This window comes from Triticum aestivum, chromosome 5D (assembly GCF_018294505.1).
Source record: "Triticum aestivum cultivar Chinese Spring chromosome 5D, IWGSC CS RefSeq v2.1, whole genome shotgun sequence".
NCBI lineage: Eukaryota > Viridiplantae > Streptophyta > Magnoliopsida > Poales > Poaceae > Triticum > Triticum aestivum.
In genome coordinates this window covers 392,735,995-392,759,179 of record NC_057808.1, presented here as the reverse complement: position 1 = coordinate 392,759,179, position 23,185 = coordinate 392,735,995, and the positions used below count along the sequence as shown (strand labels likewise).

The 23,185-nt window shown below is 46.4% G+C and overlaps 1 protein-coding gene across 1 annotated transcript; it reads left to right on the top strand.

Annotated features, from left to right (window-relative positions):
* The first annotated feature begins 21,300 nt into the window (after nucleotides 1–21,300).
* LOC123122055 (F-box protein SKIP19-like) lies at nucleotides 21,301–22,073 on the top strand. Its single transcript, XM_044542188.1, has 2 exons — nucleotides 21,301–21,406; nucleotides 21,479–22,073. The coding sequence occupies exon 2, from the start codon at nucleotides 21,492–21,494 to the stop codon at nucleotides 21,894–21,896; it is 405 nt and encodes a 134-aa protein (XP_044398123.1). The 5' UTR covers nucleotides 21,301–21,406; nucleotides 21,479–21,491; the 3' UTR covers nucleotides 21,897–22,073.
* The last annotated feature ends 1,112 nt before the right edge of the window (nucleotides 22,074–23,185 follow it).

Genomic DNA, 23,185 nt, shown 5'->3' with positions numbered 1-23,185 from the left:
GGAACCGACCGTGTCTAGCGACGATATGAGCGTGTCGCTCACCGCGGTCGTCGTGTCCAGAGGCGGTGCTGGAGCCGCGCCCCGTTGTTGGCCCCAACGAACCACATGAACGGTTGTCGGTGGCGAGGAGGTCGTGGGCCAGCTCCTCCATTGGACTAGTCTGCGCTACGTCGTCCCGACGGGTGTGCCCCACATGTCGGTTTCCCTGTTTTCCCGGCCATATTCGAGCGTCAGTGCTCCGCGTTGCGCGTTAGGCCTTTCACTATGTAGGCCAAGCGAGACAACTTATTGTTTATTTGAGCCATTCAAGTATAATCATGTGGCGTTTGCTTATTTCTCATTCCTCTCCAACCCTCTTCTCCATCGATCATGTCGCCCTCCAGTCGAGTCCATCCTCCCGCATGCCTCATTTGAACATTCCGTCGAGTATCATTCGCATGTACCCACCCTAGTCCTCTTTCAATAGATCTCCGGACCCCGAGATGAAATCGAGAGGGAACGAGTGGGGGCACGTGATACCTAAGGCGGATTCAAAATTTTGAACCGGTGATCATAGCATTTGCAAATCATATATAAAGGGTATTCAATGTTCGTTTCGTTTTTGAACGTACAATATACTCCCCCTATCCTTTCTAGTTTACATATAAGTTTTATGTGTAGTCAAAGTATCTCTACTTTGATCAAAAAGGTATCAACATTCAACAACGCCCAATCAATATTGTTAGATTCGTACGTACTCCTAGATTTGTACTCGAGATGGTTTCCAATTTGACTATTGACAAGATTAATAGTACATGAGATGTATAATGTGAAAATTATATCCTTGGAAACTCCTTTCACATACGAATTTGACCGTATGCTTTGTGTAAGTTGCATGTCATATATTATTACTCTAACATTTTGTCAAAGTTAGCCTCGAAAAACGCATTAGACCCTGTATGCTTTGTGTAAGTTGCATGTCATATATTATTACTCTAACATTTGGTCAAAGTAGTATAGTGGAAGTGGATCCTCTGACGTAGGTATCCCTGCCTTACCCTCCCTTTCGGTCACTTACTGGCGGACCCCATGCTTGCTAGGCCCCGCATGTCAGTTACTCAATGGGTTCGGCCACGTCAGGGGATCCTCATCCGTAGTATACTCCCTCTGTTTTTATTTACTCCGCATAAAACGGAGGGAGTGGTGGTATAATAAATGACGCGGGCGGGGGAGGGGCAGGGACGTCGGTTTGCTCTCAACTGCGGTCCCACAAGCGAGCGAAAATGCAAGACGAAGCGCGTTCCATTCGGTGAGCGATGTGGAGGGTCCAGCATGCCGGGCTGCAACGCGAACGCGACAAGAGCGATGTACAGTCAAAACCGATTGACCGGTCGTCACCGGAACAACTATTCACACCAGAACCTTCGCTGCTCGGCCTACGCCAGCCACTGCCCTAAAACCACACCAAATCTCCAGCCCATTCCCCCACCTTTCGATCCCCTAGCCCGCATCAAGCGTCCCCTAGTTCGTCGGAAAGCCATGGTGCGCCGCAAGATCACTTACTACAAGATGCTGACGCCGGAGCGCCGCGCAGAAATCGCGGCGGCGGTCGGCGCCACAGACCTTCGTTCCCAAGCTCGCTTTGCGGCGGGCCAATCCCCGAGTTCTCTGGAGCCAAGCTACGAGGAGGAGGAAGCCGATCCAATGTTCATGGCGGAGGTCGCGGCGCAGAAGGCCCCCGATGGGTATGAGACGATGGATGTCGACTTCGTGCCGGCGTCCGAGTCCCCCATGGTGCAGGCGGACCAGCGGTTCAACATGGCGATACTAAAGGAGGACCGGGAGGCAGAGGCTCAACTCGACGTGGAGCGCGCGCATGCCGCTGCCATCGAGGCTCTCCTGCAGGCGGAACCGGATGTTGTGGATGTGAACCGGGCGGCGGAGGCTCAACTTGAGGCGGAGCGCGCGGATGCCGCTGCCATCGAGGCCCTCCTGCAGGCGGAACCGGACGTCCTGGACTTGAATCGGGCGGCAGAGGCTCGACTCGACGCAGAGTGCGCGGATGCCGCTCTCATCGACGCCCTCCTGCAGGCGGAACCGGACGTCCTGGACTTGAATCGGGCAGCGGAGGCTCGACTCGACGCGGAGCGCGCGGATGCCGCTGCCATCGAGGCCCTCCTCCAGGCGGAACCGGACGTCCTCGACTTGAACCGGGCTGTGCTCTCGTCCGTGCAGAGCGCCCGCACGCTCCGCTTGAACGAGTAGCTGGAGGCCGAGGACAACCACGGTGCGGAGACACATGTCGGCAGTGACGGCTGGTTCGCGTCGGCAGCCAAAGACGACGAGGCCATCTCTTTCCGTGAGCAGTGATAGTTTTTCTTTATGTTGTTGTTTTTATGGATCTTTTGCTGTGTAAAAACATATATTTGTTATGCAAGTCGCCTGACTTGGGTCAGTCTACCATTTCAGGCGGTTGGATGAATATTCTACGTCTCCTAACCCTTCTTTCCTTCTTCCTCACCTCTTCTTCTTCCCCAACAGACCACCGCACGGGCCGTACGGATACTCCCCAACATGCGGTTGGCTAAACATACTCTATGAATGAAAATTATGTGTCAGCGATAGGATGGCTGAGTTTGGTTTGTTCACATGCGACAGCACGTGTCAGTGAGGGTGCGTTCCCTTGGTTGGGTTTGCGGCGTGCAGGAGCGACTGTGTGAGGGTGCGGTGCGACCGCGGCGTGCAGGAGTGACCGTGTGAGGGTGCGGTGCGACCGCGACAGCCGTGCTCAAGTGTACCTCCTTCTCATTTTGAAAATTTTAGGCAAGCTTGGCAAAAATGTGTGGTGAAGTTTGGAAATGCAAGGCCTAGACCCAAACATGATAAGTACGTACGTACTAGGAGTACTAGTGTTAAAAAAGAAAGGCGAGGTTTTCCTTTGCGGGATTTAATCGATACAAATCCTCATTTCACGTGTCAATTAATGTGTATTATTTTTTCTCCAAAGACCAAAGAGCTAACCATCTCACTCCTCATCGCTTGATTAATGCAGCGCCATGCAAACCAACCTTCTCACTTCCGCATGCATGCAGGGGATATTAATATCCTTGGTTGCTAACCCCATCAATTTTGCCTCGATTAGTGTTAGTGGCCCTTTGCAAATTGTAATTTTGATATACTGGCCTTGTGTACCAAAAAATGGAGGTAGTAACTATATTTGACTTCCTTCCCCATTGCGGTGACGTCGACGATATCTTTTTTTTGGGTGGTTTGGTGAAGTGCGTTCGACGGAGAACACCATTGAGGGAGACCACGGTAAGTCATTCGCAAGTGCCGCCTGCAAGCCGAGACAACCGCCTTATTTGCATCCAGGAAGTCCTTTACTAGTACTACTAGGAGTACTAGTGCGGTGAGATGGTTTCTTGAAGAAGACGATGGAGAAGCGGAGTCAGCGAAGAGTGAAATGATGGTTGCTTCGTCCGTGCTTTTGTGATTTGACGCCTCAATGCTTTGTGATTTGTGATAGAAGGGACAGGGGAGTAGACTCTGTGCTCTATATTGTACTACATGCGTCCAAGCATGGGAGAAAGAGGAGAGACGTTGCATTTTTCTATTCCTTCAATCAATCAATCAGGGAGCTTCGGTTCCATCTTTCTGGCTTTGGCAACACCATCCACAATGGTTCCCACGATGCCAAAAGCTATTTTCACATTTGGCTACACATTGTGGATGCCCTTAACCGTACCACTTGGTTTTGCTCCTGTGTGCTATCTATACAAATCTCAATTATATTGATCTAAAAAATTATAGAATCAAGATTAGTAAAAAGGAGGTGATTTTGCCGCGCGGATGGCGGGGGGGGGGTTTCTTATTTGAGCAATGCTACATCCACGTAATGGTTTACGTAAAGTTACGAACTGATGTGATGTGGGACTATTTGATTGGATTAAAGGAGAGGATTAGGCCCACCCCACCTGAAAATCAGGGGGGGCATATATAGATTAGATGGAAAGTATATGTAGCAGCTACGTAGCCCTTTGTAAGTCTAGGATTAGGCTTCTTATTTTCGGAGGACGTTGTCCTGGCGGTTTGCTAACATGCGGTCCCACGTGTCAGTGCTTTACCAAGCCGATCCGCGTCCCACATGAGGCAGAATAACGGCAGAAGCAACACGTGGTTAAGTTGAAGAAGATGAGGGAGAAGCGGATTCAGCAACGAGTGAAATGATGTGATAGTTGCTTCGTCCCTCCAACTTAACTGCGGGAAAGGTGCAGCTTTGTGATTTGACGCCTCATTGCTCATTACTACGCCTGCGCCATGACTGGGGTGCTTCACCCCGGCTGCTCTGCACTGTATTCCGGTATGGCACGTGGACCCGATAGCTTGGTGTCCCACATGTCGGCGAAAGGGACTAGAAGATTTATGAAAGCGAGCGCTCCACTCTTACGATGGAGGAGTAGACGACACGACGGCCCAGTGAACTGTCACTTGTAGTACTGTATAGTACTATAGTTTTGTTGTTTCGCACGATCCATCGATACAAACCCGATTAAACAGGAAAGGGCGGGATTTTTCCCACGCGGTAGATGATACTGGCCATACATTTCAAAGGCAATTTTAATGTATGCAAACTGAATAATTATAAGTAACAATATGATATCTAGTAAAACTAAAAACACATATGATTTATTGTGTTAGAGTGTAGTAGTAGTGCTGTATTGCATAGTTGTTAGATGTAACATGCGAGAACGTGTAGAGATGTAGTTTTGGAGGGCCTACAGAGAGAAAAGTGTAATACGGTCACCGAACTTCAGAATAAGCTGATTACGATCACTATATACGTTTTGCGGTGATTATACGGTCACTTGCTCACAGTTCAGCATCGGATTGCACTCTGTTGGCCGGCCAAATAGTCTGCGTGGCGCCATGTTGACTAGTTAAATTGACCACGTTCCTTGTGGGTCCCACCTGTCAGTTCGCATAGGCAAAAGGTCAGATAAACACAAATTTACACAGGCGCGACAAGGCTCCAACCCGTGCGCGGGAATCACCTGGTTGTGTATGTGTCTGTCAGGGCCTGATGTTTGCGCATGCACGTGTAGGTTGAGCACTTGAGCGTGAGAGTGTGTGTTGGTCGTGTGGTGTACTGGTGTGTGCATGCATGCGTGCGTGTGTGCGTGTGAGTGTTACGTGTGTGCGTGTGAGTGTTGCGTGCGTGCGTGGCTGCGTGTGTACGTGTGAGTGTTGCGTGCGTGCATGGGTGCATGTGTTTGTGTGAGTGTTGCGTGGATGCAGTTCGTGTGCATGCGTGCGTGTGTGTATAATCACCACACCAACTCCTGTGTGTTAAAACAAACGGCTCAGCATACCAATACAAGGCCACCTTGTCCGCTGTGCCCGCGGTCATGACTTCGAACCACCGTCCAAATATTTTTTTATCGTTTGTTTTCATTCTTACTAGCAAGATGCCCGTGCGTTGCACGTAACATCAAGATGCATTTGTATGACTTGTTTATCTGTGAGAGAAAAGGATGAACGACGGAAGGCCTTATTTGCAAACGTGGAGAGGTGTGTGGGTACCTTTTTGCAAAATTGCCATAGTTTCTTTCCTATCCGTCAGATATAAATCGGATGGCCTATATTGCAGGATGGCAGGCACACCATCATCACCAACTCTGTTTTTTATAAGAGTGTATTTTATGTATTTTATAAGAGTGTAGATGTAGAGTAGATATAAGTCGACAGGTGGGCACGATGGTAGTGAGATAATGTGATGCAACACTAGAGGTGCCACGTGGAGCGTTTAACTGGTCAACTAGTCATGTCATGAGCAAATACAGAGTTGTACGGTGAGCCTGTGACTGTATAATAACCACTAAAAGTAAATGGTGACCGTAATGAGTGGATTCTGAAGTCCAATGTACGTATCGTGCTTTCGCTTCAAATACAATGATCATCATTGCATATATCGCGAGAGAAAGATGAAACATGCGTCAATTTTCTGCGGGCTTACTTTTAGAGGACCTGGAGATAGTTTTGTGTGCATACGTGAAAGGGGCGTACAGGGGGGGTATGCGATGGAGAGAGAGATGCTCTTCGTTTCTCTTTATTATGACTAACTTTGTATATAGTATAAAAATATACAAATTCACAGTGCGGAATAAATATCATTGTGGGCACCATGCAATGCAAATTAGCGTTCGTACTCCTCCATATAACTTTGTAATGTTGTATATATGTAGAAACTCTAAAATAATTTTTTGGCCACACTTTATTCAAAAGGAATGTTGTATGCGAAATAAACGTGAAGAGGGGGCTTTTTAGATCAATGGGGTACGTGATGTAACATGTGTGAATGTGTAGTTGATGCATTTGGCGGGGCCTAGAGAGGTATGTGTGTGTATATTACGTATTCGAGAGAGGCATGGATAGAGGGGCCGACGGGGGGCGTGGGAGAGATAGCACGAGAAATGAGAGTGGTCTAGAGAGAGAGACGAATATGACGTCACGACAAGAGATTCCATTCCCTTGAGTGTGTATATGCAAGGGGGAGGGAATAGAGGCACCAGGAGAAATTTTCTGTGTGTGTGGTGTTTGTGTTGGTATGTGTGGGTGTGAGAAGATAATGAGACGTGGGGGCAGAGGGTGTGTCACCGCGTGAGGTCCGGTGGGTTGAGGTGAGGCCCTTCGTTCGGTTCCGTCCTGCAGCACATTGGTCGGCCCGTGACGCATTTAGGAAGACCCATGGATGACTAGTCGTACAAGACAAAGATAGCAAAATTGTGAAGGACTCTATGTCCACTAACAAAGCCGGCTAGGATTTGTAACCCTAGGTTCTCGGACTAAGGTAACCCCTTTATCTCTGATATTACTATTCATCCAACCTAACTTTAAGGTGCATCCTACAGAATGCTCTGCTAGAATCATACTCGTCGATTAGGAAGAGAGGTGTGAGACAATGCGTGAGAGACAGGCGTAAAGATAATGTGCGTACATGAGACACGTAGGCAGGTCCATGTATATAGAAAGGGTCGATGAGGATTGTGCGTGTGTATGTTTGCGAGAGGAAGAGTGCTTGTGATAAAGGTTAGTGAAAACAGTTGTAAATGGTTACGAGAGGGAGGGAGGGTTATATCTAGAGCATGTGTGCGAGAAAGACACCTCGGGAGAGAGTGTGTGAGCATGTGTGAGAGACCACCGATGGAGAGTGAAACTACACGTAAAAGACTACTCTACACATTGATTAAAGATATAAATTGTATCCAAATATTAGGATGGGATCATGATATTTGCAATTCGCGTAAGGAGCGGTCATTGATCCATCAGACACAATTGATCCACATAGTTAGTATTTTGAACTCGAGACAATGCATCGCTTTAGCAATCGAATATAAACGTGAGTATAGTTCATGTTGTGTGTGTAAAGCACATTATACATACGAAAGTTACACAATGGACATTATAAATAGCTGCCTATGAACTAGCATACATTTGAATTCAACTTAAGGTGGTTTAAAAAATCGAATTCAACATGAAGTCCATCCAATTATTTGAATTTGATATCATGGCATTTGTAAACCATTCCTAAATTATGGGCGCACCAATCTTTGCTCTGATTTTGTACATAATAGCATATGTAGTCGTGTACAAAATAGATTCAAATTTAGCTCCTCCATTCCAAAATAATCGTAGTTATAGGATTTTCAAGTGTCAAAATTTCAAAAATAAGCAGATAATTTAATGAGGTTTTCAAACATACAAGGTCAAATATAACGTTGTCTATTTAGGTCAATCCTCATAGTTCAAGAGTACTCTAAACGTGAATGCTTGTGTTTCAAAATTTCAAACGAAGCGCCAAAAGACCCTCTACTCGCCCGAAACTGCGTGAGACCAATGTTTGGTAGTACAAGGAAATTACTTTTCTAATAACTCCGACCCGTGAAACCTATCGGCCCGACGTCCAAAGGTCTAAACCGGGGTAGGTTTGTAGCTTCATCTAGACGCCACGCAACCGCATCCGAAAAATATTCATACACAATGGCCGCCTAAGCACACATGCGCGCGGCCAAAATCGCTCCCGCCCACTATTTGGGACACCTGGATTACCATCCTACCCCCGACCCGCAGTAGGTCCGAAATTTAAGAGGGGGGCAAAGTTTGTATTTTCCCCAAATTTCAAACAAGCGCGTCCCATCTTCTGTTCAAAAAAGCCAAAAACAAGCGCGTCCCAGACCGAAACATGGTTCCCCCCACCCGTCCGATTCCCCATTCGTACTCCGTGGGCGCCAAAACTACCTCTCCACCAGCCGCGAAACCCCGGCGTCCTCCGTCCGCCACCCCATCCCACCCATCAACCGCCGCCCTCCTCCATCACGCCGGAGCCGATACCCTGACGTCGTCGTCCACCGCAACCTCAACTGCAACGCCCTCCATGGCTAGTAGTTGAAGCCAAGGCCGAGCCGTCTGTACCCGAGCCAGTTTAACCACGTCGTCTTGCGCCTCACCGTTGCTGCTCCAACTTCGCCACCCTCCACCGCACCGGAGTTGTTCCTGCTACGCCATCCTTCGCCGCCTCGGATCTGCTTCCCCTCCGCCGACATACGGCCACGGCAACACAGTCAACAATTTGGCCATGGGTTCGTCCAAGCCTGCACCCTCCAGAACATCGGTTTCCCCGGTAAAAAGAAGAAGATCGGCGCGACATGTGGAGGTGACCACACCGGCAACCGAAAAAGGTACTCCTCTTCCCTTATTCGTGCTAATCTTACGTCTCTGCTTGCACGGTATTCATCCCACAGAAGACACTAGTTGACTGCTTCTTCTTGATACTAGATGTTCCTAGTAACTCGTGATGCACAAGGTTTCTCCTCATATACTATTTCACCTTAGCTAGAGGTCCGTCGCCCCCCTGAATTTCAATTTCTGGCCAGTTGATTCCCAATTAACGGAAGCATTCCCTGGGGTAACAGGCGCTAGTACGCCTATTACGCCGGGGAAGCAGCGCCTTGGTGTTTATCTTAGGGGCGTGTGCGGCCTATACTTACTGGCGCCCGATCTGGAGGCCGGCCGGGATTAAAGGGATGGTCTGGGGGCGCTGCCAAGCACAGCGATGGTGTGAGGTCGATGGGAGGGCGGGGCGGCGGAGGCAGGGGTTTGGGCCGGTGGTCGCTGGCGGTTCGAGAAAGATCGTCAACAGTGACTGGCGGGAGGTAGACGAAGGCCATCTGCCCGTTCCTTATAGATCGGACGGTTCATTAAAAAAATCGACTGACCTATTTATTTTCAGTCGACTGTTATCTTAGATATGACCACATGTGGTGGTGTGCTGGAGGAGTACCTGCATTTCCTGTGCTCATATATTACAAAATCATACGGAGTAGAATCTAATTTTGTTTGCCATGCAATGTTGTAGAGCTATCATATGTCTCTTGTCATTTATTTTTCAGCCACCTGCTATCTGCTACTTTTACAGTGCACTAGTTCTGCACACACTTCACCCTTACTCTCACTATTGTGTTTTTATGCAAGGGTATTTCAGACTGCTGCCATGAGAGAAGCCAAAAAGAAAAGAGAGAAGTCGCTCCAGCTTCGTATGCGGGTAGGCAAGACACGTTACAGCGCTATAAAGGGTGCAGTGTCAGCAGATGGAGACGGTAAACGTAGCTCTGGAGTTGATGACCTCGCTCGCAATAAACCACCATCCCAGGTGCTTGCTTTAACTTCGCGGTGTCATATGTGGTTGTATGTTCCATATGGTGTCTAGCTTGTATTCGAAAGGCCGAAGTCGGTAAGATAAGGAAAGATATTTTTTACATGAACCACCATCCCGTTAGCACCAGAAGACAAATAGCTAGTCAGGGCACTGGCCGAGCCAGTGACAAGCCCAACAAAGATAGGCATCACCTGGAAGCCAACTAAAAATCTGCGATGGTGGCGAAGCAGCCCGCCTCCCACCAGGCTCTCAGGTCCTAGATGATCATGCTCACCACTCCAGCCGGATGTCTAGCTTGTATTGCTTCCAATTTGGTTAAATTGCATCTGCTTAGCTTACACATTATACCTTTGAATATGACATACCTTTCTGTTTTTGGTACATACTAGTACATCTGTGTATTAACCATGTTCTTACATCAAACTAATGTTCTTATGTATCCCTCATCAATCACTAATGACGAGGCAGGCAGGCAAGGGGACTACTCATCATTTAAAGAATGCAGCGTCAGCCTCCCGACATGATTATCAAGAAACAGAAATGCTAGATGAAGATAGTGAACATAGCTCTGTAGTTGATTACAGCATTTCCCCTACACTAGCATCGTAGGTGTTTGCTCTAACTTGGCAGCGTGATATGTGGTTGCATGTTGCATATGGTGTCTAGATAGTAATTCTTCCAATCTGGTTAAACTGCATGTGCTAGTCTGCTTAGCTTATATATTATACCTGTTAATGTGGCATGTCTTCCTGTATTTAGTACATAGTACATCTATCTATTAAGCATGTCCTTACATAAAACTATTGTTTTTTTGTATCCTGCATCAATCAATATGATGAGACACCTTTAGTATATGCAGTGCGATATTAGTTGCATCTTTCATATGATTTATAGCATGCGCTGCTTCTAATTTATTGAAATTCCATTTATGATGGGACGCTTTTAACTTGGTAGAGTCATATTGGTTGCATCTTTCATGTGGTGTCTAGCTTGCATTGCTTCTTATTTGCTGGAATGGTTTCTCCTTAGTTTACACAAACAGTTGTGAACATGCCATGCCGTCCTGTTTTTCGTACATATTCCATCCTGGTATCATGTGTTTGCCTTACATCAAAGTAGTGATTGTCAGTATCATGCATGAATGAGTTCTGAAGAGAGAATTTTATTGCTTTTTCTTGTCGGTTTTACTTGACAATTCAAAATCAATAAAGCGGAAGGAAGTTAGCAAGGCAGCGGATAAAGGTGCTCCTTCCGAATGGAGGGCCTCTACAGTTTCTACTCCTCCACACCCCAAGATGATTTCCAAGACAACACATGCATAGACACTCAACAAAGTTGTGTTTATGATGAGCACGTCTCCCCTAGTGCAGCATCACCGGTGCTCCCTCTAACTTGGCACTGTTATATGTGGTTGCATGTTATGTGTGATGTCTAGCTTGTATTGCTTCTAATTTTGTTGAATTCCATCTGCTTACTTTACACATTATACTTGAATAAGACACGTGTTCCTGTTTCTAGAACATACAATATCTGTCTATCACACCATGTTCTTACATCAAATTACTACTGTTGTGTAACCTGCAACAATCACTTATCACAAGACATGTTTGACTTCGGAGTGTGATATAGGTTACATCTCACATTCTTTTCTAGCGTGTACTACTAATTTGTTGAAATGGCACTTATGACGAGACAGTTTTAACTTGGTAGAGTGATATTCGTTGCATCTTTCATATGGTGTCTAGCTTTCATTGCTTCTAATTTGTTGAAATGCCTTCTCCTTAGTTTACACATCATAAGCTGTGAATATGCAATGGCACTAATGACGAGAGACCTCTAACATGGTAGTGTGATGTTGTTTGCATCTTGCATATGATTTATTTCTTGTACTGCTTCACATTTGTTTAAACACCATTTATGATGAGACACTGTTAACTTGGCAGAGCGATATTTGTAGCATCTTTCATATGGTGTCTACCTTCCATTGCATTGCTTCTAATTTGGTGAAATGTCTTCTTCTTAGTTTACACATCATAGTTCTGGTTATCTCTTCCGTCCTGTTTTTCATACATATTACATCCTCTTATCATGTGGTTGTCTAACATCAAAGTTCAGTTCGTCTACATCACGCATCAATTTGTTCTGAAGAACTAAATTGTTATTCGTTTTTCTTGTCGGCTTGACTTAACATGGCACAGAGAAAGAGGAAGAAACACAGAATGGCAGGGAATGAGAAGCGGATGAATCCTGCAGATTCTGCTGGTACTGATGGTGCAAGAGAAGGTCAAAGTCCAGCGGAAAATTCTACAAACACGGCATCCCATGCTACACAAGTTGCAAAAAAAAGCCAAACAAAAACAAATAGCTGCCACCAAACAAGCAGAGACAGCCCTAGTTCTTGCAACACCTACCACAGTACTACCAGTTGCACGACTTACTCGTGCGTCAACTGAGCTAGCAACACGTTCCCAAGCTCCCTTGCCACCTGACACTACTTCCCAAGCACTCTTGACACAACACGAGTTGGCAATATCAGATGAACCTTGTGAGTTTCAACAGCAAGAAGGTAGTTGCTGGAGTCAAGTTATAGTTGCATGCTTCTTTATATGTAGTCTCACAGTTTGATGTACACTAAAACTTCCTATGTTTGTTGTTGGACTAGCACCTAGGCGCAAGAGGAAACAAACATCAGGGATAATGCTCGATAGGTTAACTAAATCTAGAGGAGGAAGAATGGAGATCCGTTTTGAGGCAGGTTTAAAAAGGCCACGTGATGCTACAAAGTCAGCCAAGTTAGTATCAGAGGCAGCGGTTGCCGTTAGGTGTCATGTACATATCCTCCCAACATGGATTCAGTACAGGAATGACAAAGATGAAACCCAGTTCAACACCTTCCTCGACCATTTATCTGTAAGTATGGTTATGTATGGAAACTAGTAATATCGTCTTGCTCTGTCCCATAATTTCTAGGTTGCTGATAATGAGACTCCCATAATTTTCAACAGATGAGGTTCAAGTTGGATAGCCAAGATGATGCAACCAGACAAGCTTGCACCCATGTTTTCAAGTCTGCTCTGCGACAGTATCGGTATAACTTGAGGAAAACTCACTTTGAAGGCAAGGCTAACAGTGAACTTTCCCAAACATCTCCAGTGGAAAATATATCGGATGAAGACTGGAGGGGCCTTGTTAAACACTGGTCTGATCCGAAGTATCAGGTACATTATATATATGTGATCAGATCACATGTTGAAGTCCTATTTACGCATGTGCCACACAAATCTATCTTCTTGTAGGTGAACTGTTCAAAGAACAAGGCCAACCGTACGAAAGTGAAATTCTAACAGACGACAGGATCTCGTAGCTATATTGCACACTGCGAGGCTCTTGTAATTAGCTATTGTTTCACTCTTTTTGCTGTACCATATTATCAGATCTATATTGACTTGTTCGAAATGCAGAGGAAAGCCTGCAAGGACCAAAAAGTACCTGAACCAAATGCTGTGGAAATCTTCAAGGACTATCACACCAGCAAGAAGAAGCGCATGACTACACCAGTCAAAGCCGCTGTTGTAAGTCCTTAATCCTCATGCCTTTTAACTACTACTTACTCTGACTTGTGCCTTGAACTGCATGGTTTGCAGCCAATGTCTATTACTCTTTTCAATTTTATACACAATTGTCTTAGCGTATCATTGCACCTTACAAGGTTTAAAAGAGAGGAGTGATGTTCCTTTGATCTTGACCCATAATCTAGTTCCGTGCTGGACTTGCCCACACAACGTTACAATTGCCTGTTTGTCTGTTCTCAGTTGTTTTGTGATATGAATGATGTCATACTATGCTTACTGTATTATAAACTTCGTCTCTTTATCCTTAGCCCTCAATACAATGTGAAGAAATAGACAATACATTAGCGATGGTACATGGTCATATGTTTGGAACCTGGTTTTATTATGTACTTTGCAATAAAATACAACTAATATTTTACATGGGTTCACTAGAATAAGTTATGTATATAGACCAAAGCTATTTTGTTTGGTTTTGCTGCCTCCTTAATATCTTCTGTTCTGGTACTACTAATGTAAAACCTCAACCTTTCAGCGAGCTATGGAAAAAATGGTGGAACCGCCACCTTCTGAAGGTGGCGAGGCAACTATAACCGCAATGTCAGCTCTTGCTGCAGTGGGTCAGTACTTGTCCACTAACAGTGCCAAAAGCACGTTCCTGCGTAATACTGGGTTGGTTGTTAAGGCAATATCGTCCAAACTGCCTCATGATCAAGATATGCAAGCTCAAAGCAATGTTGTATCTACGCTCCAGACACAAGTCCATTCCCTAACAGAGACCCTTTGTGAAACAAGGAGAAACATTGCTCAATGTCGTCAAGATATGCATGGTTTTGAAACCAGACTATCAGACATTTGCTATGTTGTTCAGGATCCTAGGGGAAATGAAGGCGAGGGTTATGGTGCTCCATCGGACAATACAACATGAAAACTTAACAGTCAGGTCAAATGAACTGAGCTTCTGAACTTCTGGTGGTGCATTTATCTGCTAGACTGTTAAGTTTTATGCCAACCTTCCTTTTGTTATATAGTTGTAATTTGTTTTGGTGCGATACAAAATTTATTCTTAACGTGCAGCCACCGGCTGAAGAAAACAGCAAGCCATTTTTGTATAGTGTAGGGTGTTCCCTATATTTGCACTGGTGGCGATCTTTGATGCCGAGTGGATGTAATCTGTGCAATCGCCTTAATAGCCTAGCGTTAGTTTCGGCCTTATTTATTTCCAAGTCTTCTTTTTCCCTGGTTTGCTAGTGGCCGCAACTACCATGGGCCATATACGGGCCGTAGGATCCATGGGTATCCTACAGGCCGTCGATAAATGGGCCTGTAATCGGTGGGCCTCGGGCCGTCAGATAAATGGGTCTACATGGGCCGTAATCGGGCGTAATTGGTATCGGCCCAGCACGGTAACAGGCCGTTAACAGGTCGTAGGACAGCAAAGGCTTAATTCTGTCACAGGCATAACGGGTCGTTAATGGGCTAGAATATAGGACGGGCTGGAAACGGCGCAACGGGTTAACAGGCCAGAAACGGGCCGACTCTTGCCATGGGCCGAATTTGGCCCATTAGGGTAACAGGCCAGTAACGGGCCGACTCTTGCCATGGGCCAAATTTGGCCCATTAGGGGAACAGGCCAGTAACGGGCCGGAAGTAATCGAGGGCCGAAAAGGATCCCAAGAACGTATGGGCCGTCAATAGGCCGAAAGCTAACACGGGCTGGAAACGGCCCATGTAAATCACGGGCCGTTAACGGGTATAAAGAAAATTACTGTTCATTATGGGCTAGAGTCACCGTGGGCCTGTAAAGGGCCGAAAGATACGAAGGCCTCATATGGGCCGAAAGACATCATGGGCCATACATGGGCCGAAAGTGAAATGGGCTGGTGTTATATTCGACACCCCACATGACGTTGTTGGGCCGATTTCCTTTAGGGCCTAACGGGCCGTGAGTTAACGGGCCGTAAAATGGGCTATTTGCGAAGAGACCGTTAACAGGCTTTTCATGGGCCAGCCCGTTAACTTTCGACCAAGTCAAACGGGCCGGCTTTGTAAGCTAAATGGGCCAGTGGTGGGCCGTGGCACATGTCGACATATCATAGGCGCCTATCTGACCCACTGACGAGCTGACACGTGTTTCGTCCGGCCAATAAGAGTTTTACACGTGGAAATTTCCCATTGGTCGGGGCTGTTAACGGGTTATCAGATCCAAAACCCGACCCGATAGCTTAACGGCGTTCCGTTACGGTGGATGCCACGTGTCGGTCACCCTTGACGAAAGCACTTCTGTGACGCGCGATTTATCGTCATGGAAGTGGACACTTCCGTGATGATAATTTTGGTAATGTCATGGAACACTTCTACGACAGCACAGGTATGACTATCTTGATTCTGTCATAAAATCTTCATGGATGTACATGCATGACAAAAAACGCGACCTACTGTGACAAACACGTATCATCACGGAAGTGTATTTTTTTTGTAGTGTGTGGTGTCGTTTATTGTGCGGAAATAAAAGTTCTCCGAATGGGCTGAAAATTTACGGTGATTTTTATGAACCAAAAGAGACCCCCGAAGCACCGGAGCCGGGCCAGGAAGTGGACGAGGTGGCCACAAGCCGCCAGGGCACGCCCCTACGGCTTGTGGGCCCCTCAGGCACCCCTTTGATGTGAGACCGACGCCAAAAATTCCTATAAATACCAAAACCCCCCGAAAAGAACCGTAGATGATAAGTTCCGCCGCCATAAGCCTCTATAGCCACGAAAAACCAATCGGGACCCTGATCCGGCACCCCGTCGGAGGGGAAATCATCACCGGAGGCCATCTTCATCATCCCGGCGGTCTCCATGACGAGGGAGTAGTTCACCTCGGGGCTGAGGGTATGTACCAGTAGTTATGTGTTTGATCTCTCTCTCTCTCTCGTGTTCTTGATTTGGCACGATCTTGATGTACCACGAGCTTTGTCAATATATTTGGATCTTATGGTGTTCTTCCCTCTCTACCTTCTTGTGATGAATTGAGTCTTGCTCTTTGAGTTTTTGTTATGTTGGATTGAGTATTGGATTTGAGAACACTTGATGTATGTCTTGCGATAGGATATCTGTGGTGACAATGAGATGTTCTATTGTTTCACTTGGTGTATGTTTTGGTACTCAACTCGCGGATTCCCGAGGTGACATTAGGTAATCTATGCATAGGGGTTTATGCACGTTTTTATACTACGTTCTCCAATAGAAACTTTGGAGTGATTCTTTGTTGCATGTTGAGGGATTGTTATATGATCCAATTATGTTATCGTTGTTGAGAGACTTTGCACTAGTGAAAGTATGAACCATAGGCCTTGTTTCTAAGCATTGCAATACCGTTTGTGCTCCGTTTTACTACTAGTTACCTTGCTGTTTTTATATTTTCAGATTACAAAAACCTATATCTACTATACATATTACACTTGTATCACTATCTCTTCGTCGAATTAGTGCACCTATACAATTTATCATTGTATTGGGTGTGTTGGGGACACAAGAGACTCTTTGTTATTTGGTTGCAGGGTTGTTTGAGAGAGACCATCTTCATCATACGCCTCCCGCGGATTGATAAACCTTAGGTCATCCACTTGAGGGAAAACTGGTACTGTCCTACAAAACTCTGCGCTTGGAGGCCCAACACGAGTCCACAAGAAGAAGGTTGCATAGTAGACATCAGTGGGCAGGTGCTCGGGACTCCTCAGTGTGGCGTGGGTGAGAAGTGTCGGGCAAAAGCCTTGCGCTCCGGCGCCAGTGAAGGCGATGCCTGTGGGTGTCGCGTCCCTCTTGAGGGTGTTGTTGTGGCCCTCTTGCCGAGTCAGGGCCCCGGGTGAAAAACCTTGACTGTCCCGTCGGCTCATGTTTTTTCAGGGTGCGCCGCATCGGCGGACATTTCCAGATCCTAACTTGGAGCTCCCTAGCAGGGCGGATTCACGTGCCTCCTATTCCTATACACGGGTCGTCATTGGTTTCACTCGTGGACCCCGTTTTTCGTGGGCAGACTCGGGCTCCATGATCTAGAGACGGTGGGTGTGGGGAGGGGTCCTCTCCGGCAGCAATTCTTGGTTTCAACCTCTTTTTTGAAATATAAGTAAAAATAAGCCATTCAAGATTCCGGGTCTTGGGTGCAGGCTACTACTCCTCCATTTCTTTTTAGTTTACATATAATATTTGCTCAAAGACAAACTTTATAAAGTTTGACTAAGTTTATAGAAAAAAATATCAACATCTATAATACAAAAGTTATATGTTATGAAAATTAATTCTATTATGCATCTAATAATATTAATTTCATAGTGCGAATGTTGACAAAGCAAGTTAACGAATCCACTTGTTTACCGAGTGCGAGAAACACTCAGCAAAGGGTCAAATACACTCAGCAAATCCTTTGCCGAGAATTGTTCTCAGCAAAGACTACCCGGCATACATCTCTCTGGCAAACAGATTTTTGCCAAGAGCCATTTATCGGACACTCGGCAAAGACTTTACCGAGAGCCAAACACTGTCACTCGGCAAACAAAGGTGATCAGACGAAACGCGTAAACTGCACCGTATCCACGTGGCACCGATGGTTTGCCGAGAGCACCACTCGATAAAAGGAGTGAATAAAAACAAAAAAAAGTTGCGCCGCCCGACCCGTCCCAGATCCAATCGTGGTCAAATCCAGTCGCCGGCGCTCCCATCTCGTGCGCCCCGCCATGCACCCGTGCTGGTCGCCGTAGTGCCGCACTGACCGCGTTGGCGAGCACTACCTTACCACGCAGCTCGAGGACCAACCTCTACACCTGGACCAGAAGTTTGCAGGCCGTCGACGTCGGCGGGGAGCTAACGACGCATCCAAGCTGCTGCACCGCGCCGCGCCACCGCGTCATGGCCGAAGCTTGCAACGGCAGTCGGGGCTGCCGTTTTTCGTGCTCCTCCCGTCGCAACGGCGGCCAGAGCTGCTGCTGCCGCTGCTTCCTTGCTTCTCCTCCTCCTGTACGCTGTTGCTGCTGTTGTTCCTCGCCAAGGGGAGGAGACGAGGAAAGATATTAAGAGGAGATGAGGAAAAGGAGAGGAAGACGAGGGAGAAGAAAGAGGGTGTGCGTGGGGAGAGGAGGAAGAGAGGAGGCGGCAGCAGGGAATGGATAAGAGGATGAGGGATTTGTGGCTGTGGGAGGAAAGGGCTGAGCACCGTTGGATCTTGGAGAATCGGACGGTGGGGAGGCACGATCCGTGGGATGGTCTGCTCGACCAATCAGAAAACAGCGAACCTTTACCGAGTGTTACACTCGAAAAACTTTTTTGTGTTTTCTTTAGCATCTTTCTTTCATATTTTACATATCAATTAGTAAGTAAAATCATCTGAAAATTTAACCATGGCTTGAAGATGTCATATGGGCGCACCATGCCAATTTTAAGCTTTTTTGAGTTCGGTTGCATTTTTTGAAATTTTAAAACCAACAAACTACATATTTGAGGTCGTATCTCCGCATCTTCATGTCTGAAATCCATTTTATTTTCTTGGATACGGTCCAAGTATGGACTCAATAACACAAATATGATTTTTCAAAATAAAATCTTTAATCTTTTCATGTACTTGCAGTTCAAATTTGAATTACTTTTGGAAAATTGGCATAAAGTCATTTAAACATGCGAAAATAGCTAGAAAACTAGAAAATCTATGAAACTTTGGAATTGTGCATAAAATATGGTCTTCTTACTGTGATAATTGGAGTGGTGCCATTTTGCACCGTGTTTTTTGTACTTGCTTCACAAAAGACACCCATTTTTGACACTTCGAAAATGAAAATTGACTTTTTTGTACAAAAATGCTGAAAAATCTATTCAGCAACATTGTTTGTAATGTCAAGACGCACCTATGTGTCTAATTTGGGCACACTATACTAAACAATGCAATGAATACGTCTGTGATGAGGAAATCCATGAATGTTCATATACGATAGCCCGTTTTGTGAAGGATTTTGTTTCAAATTAGTTATATTGAAATTTTGGTATTTTTCCTCGCAACTAGTACACATAAAAGGACTCTGTGTGAAAGGATTGCATTTTTTAAACTTGTATTCTTTTTGTTTCAGTTTTTCCAAAACGGGGTCAAAATGGTCGGCATGCCTATTCATCACAAGGGGTTGAATCTTTCAAAACTCTAAGTGGTTCTCCCATATAATGACTATTTATGTATCTAAAAATATTTTTTGCTAATTTTTATGACAGAGCTATCACACACTTGTATTTCAAATTTGAATTACTTTCGGGAAATTGCCATAAAGTCATTTAAACGTGCAAAAGTAGCTAGAAAACTAGAAAAGATATGAAACTTGGGAATTGACCATAAAATATGGTCTACTTACTGTGATAATTGGAGTGGTGCCATTTTGCACCCTGATTTTGCTTCACAAAAAACACCCATTTTTTGACACTTAGAAAATGAAAATTAATTTTTTATACAAAAAAGTAGGAAACTCTATTTGGCAACATTGTTTGTAATGTCAATATGAGCCTATGTGTCTAATTTGGGAAGATTATAATAATCTATGCAATGAATATGACCATCACCATGGTCCTTTAAGTTGAAAGCCATTAATGTTCATACATGATAGTCCGTTTTGTGAAGGATTTTTTTTTCAAATTTGTTATATTGAAAGTTTGGTATTTTTCCTCGCAACTAATACACATAAAAAGCACTCCATGTGAAAGGATAGCATTTTTTGAAGTTGTATTCTTTTTCTTTCATTTTCCCAAAACGGGATTAAAATCGTCGACATGGCTATTCATCACAAGGGGTTGAATCTCTCAAAAATCAAGTGGTTCTCCCATATAGTGACTATTTGTGTACCTAAAAACATTTTTTGCTAATTTTTATGACTAAGCTATCACATACTTGCAGTTCAAATTTGAATTACTTTCGGGAAATTGACATAAAGTCATTTAAATGTGCGAAAGTAGCTAGAAAACTAGAAAATCCACGAAACATGGGAATTGTGCATAAAATATGGTCGACTTACGGTGATAATTGGAGTGATGCCATTTTGCACCCCGATTTTTGTACTTGCTTCACAAAAAACACCCATTTTTGACACTTAGAAAATGGAAATTGATTTTTTTATAAAAAAGTAGGAAACTCTATTTGGCAACATTTTTTGTAAAGTCAAGATGCACCTATGTGTCTAATTTGGGAACATTATAATAAACTATCCAATTAATATGGCCATAACCTTGGTCATTTGAGACTATATAAATACTTGGCAAGCCAAAAAGTATAATTAATATGGCCTGAAATGAAAGGGTTTTCAACACGGAAATTGTCCGTCTCGTCAAAATGAACAACTTTGATTTTTGGTCCATCTTCATCCGAGGTCGTATGCAACCTCTACAACCAAAACTGTGCAGTTTAGCGAAGACATCCTTTTGCCAAGTGTGACACTCGGTAAAGACCTCTTTTTGCCGAGTGTAGCACTCGGCAAAGCCCTGTTTGCCGAGTTTTGTTATTTTACCGAGTGTTTTGTCCACGACACTCGGCAAAGTGCCTATTTGCCGAGTTTTGCGTTTTTGCCGAGTTAAGCACTCGGCAAAGATACTATTGCCGAGTGTCCGACATAATGCACTCGGCAAAGAGCCTAATGCTCGGCAAAGAGGAAAATTTCAGTAGTGTAAATTTTACACTTTAATCAAATCTTATAGGCAAACTAAAAAGAAACGGAGGGAGTATGACCAGACCATGATAAAATGGAATACAAGCGCTAGAGGGCGGAAAACCGTTTAGTTTCCGGGTCAACCCTTTCATCAAACTTTACACTTGAGGGAGTACTACCCCTTTCGGATTCTCCAATCAACGATGGTTCTCATCCCTGATTATGAGGCCAAATCAATAGCCTGCAGAGCCGTGTGCTGTGCTGTTCCAACTTCTAGCTCTCCGTCACCGAGCCATTACAAATGACGGTCAACTATCTCCTCCTCGTCCTCACCGTATTCATGGCGACTCTGTTTTCAACATCTGCATCGGAAACAAGGAAACTACTGCAAAGAGGGAAACGAAAGGTTTGGTGCCGGCCTTTATAAACCACATCGAACAATGCCGATTCATTCGCCCTGCTGCTCTGCGGACGCAAAGACGCCGTCGTGTCAAGGTTCGTCAGACCCATCATCTCTTCACGGTGTACCCTAGTAGTAATTTTTTTGACACCAATCTTTGTTTTCAGGTGTTCCAAGGAAATGGAGCTGCATCCAGACGCCCCGTCGGCGCCGGTGCCATCAGGGAGGGACTGGTCGGAGCTGCCTCTCGATGTGCTTACTTCGGTCTTCGCGGGGCTCGGCGCCGTCGAGGTTCTCATGGGCGCTGGCTTTGTGTGCCACTCATGGCTAGAGGCGGCCAAGGCGCCTGGGCTCTGGCGCAAGGTGGACATGGGGCGCGGGCCGCGGGACAAGGAGGTGGTGGAGAAGAAAGGAGGTATTGATTCAGACGACCCAAACCACTTGAGCAAGAGCGCACAGGTGATGTGCGCAATGGCGAAGGTGGCCGTGGACCGATCCGACGGGAAGCTGCAAGTGTTTGTGGGGGCGAACTTTGTTACTGATGAGATCCTCAATTACATCGGGGCCAGGTACTCGCCCTTTTAATACAGATTTCCAGTGTTGAGACTTGTTTTGAACTGCGTACGTGACTCTTGCAGTACAGAACAACGAATCGTACCTCACTCTTGCAATATCCTTTTCTTGTGTTTCACCCATGGATATAGACATATAGTGCTGCTGTTTTTTACGGAAGTGTCTCTGTATTTGTTTGTGGCCTTTTTAGATCATGTTGTCATTTTGTATTTTTGTTTAGACTTTTTTTTATTTAGCAATTGTACTTCTATTTATTGTCCACTTCTGCTTCGGTACACCCCCCTTAAACACATCAAGGGCTGAGATTCCCCCATACCCCTTCGCTGCTAGGGGCACGATCGTCTTATGTAAAAAAAAGTAACCCCGCGCGTCCATGCCGATACCCCGCGCGCCTGTGTATACGCGGCTGTGGGACAAGCTGAGCCGCCTGGCAACCGTGAGGACGCGAGCCGAGCCGAGAGCAGTTAGCATCCATGGGTCCAGTATGTCAGATGCAGGGCGTGTTTTTTTTTAAAAAAGTCGGCGTTGACCGGTGGGGGCGTACGTGTGGACGTGGCGCGGACGGCCGTATCGTGGTGCAATAAACTGCTTTGCAGTAATTGTGGCGTGCATGCAGGCGCCGACTGCTTGCGGCTGATCTCCTGCCGCCCGCCTGCTGCCCTCGTAGTCCGCGCCCTCCACTGCCGCGCGTGCGGCGACCGGGCGCCTGTCGCCAGCCTTCCGCCTCGGGCCGGCAGTTGACGCGACCGGTCGGCTGCCGCCGCTGCGGCGATCGCCCGCCCGCCTTCAGATGCCACCGGCGCATCGGCTGCCGCGCCTGCTGTCCTCGCGCCTTCCCACACCCCCGCTGCCGCACCCAGACGCCATCGATGCCTCGCGTGCCGTGCCTTCACACGCGACCGCTGTCACGCGTGCTGCCAGCCGCACGCCTCTTCCTCGTAGCGCGCGCCACCGACGGCTTGCCCGCCCACCTCCCTCCCCCGCCGTCTATAAAAGGCCGTGCCAGCCCTCTCCACGCCGTGCCATCTCCCTCGCCCGCCCATCTCTCTTCCTCTCCTCGCCCGCCCATCTCCCTCTCCTCGCCGGCAATGTCTTCCAGCGACTCCGACGAGGGCGCGTGGCCGGGCGGCGTCTGGCCGCTGAGCCTCACCATCGGCGACACGGAGGATCTGGCCCGGTTCCGCCTGATGGTGCCGCCGGCAGCCAAGGTGCCGGGGCCATGGCGGATCGGGGCGGACGGCATCCCCACCATGGGATCGTCGCCGACGAGGGAGCAGCTCCGCGCCTTCCCTGGCGGCCGG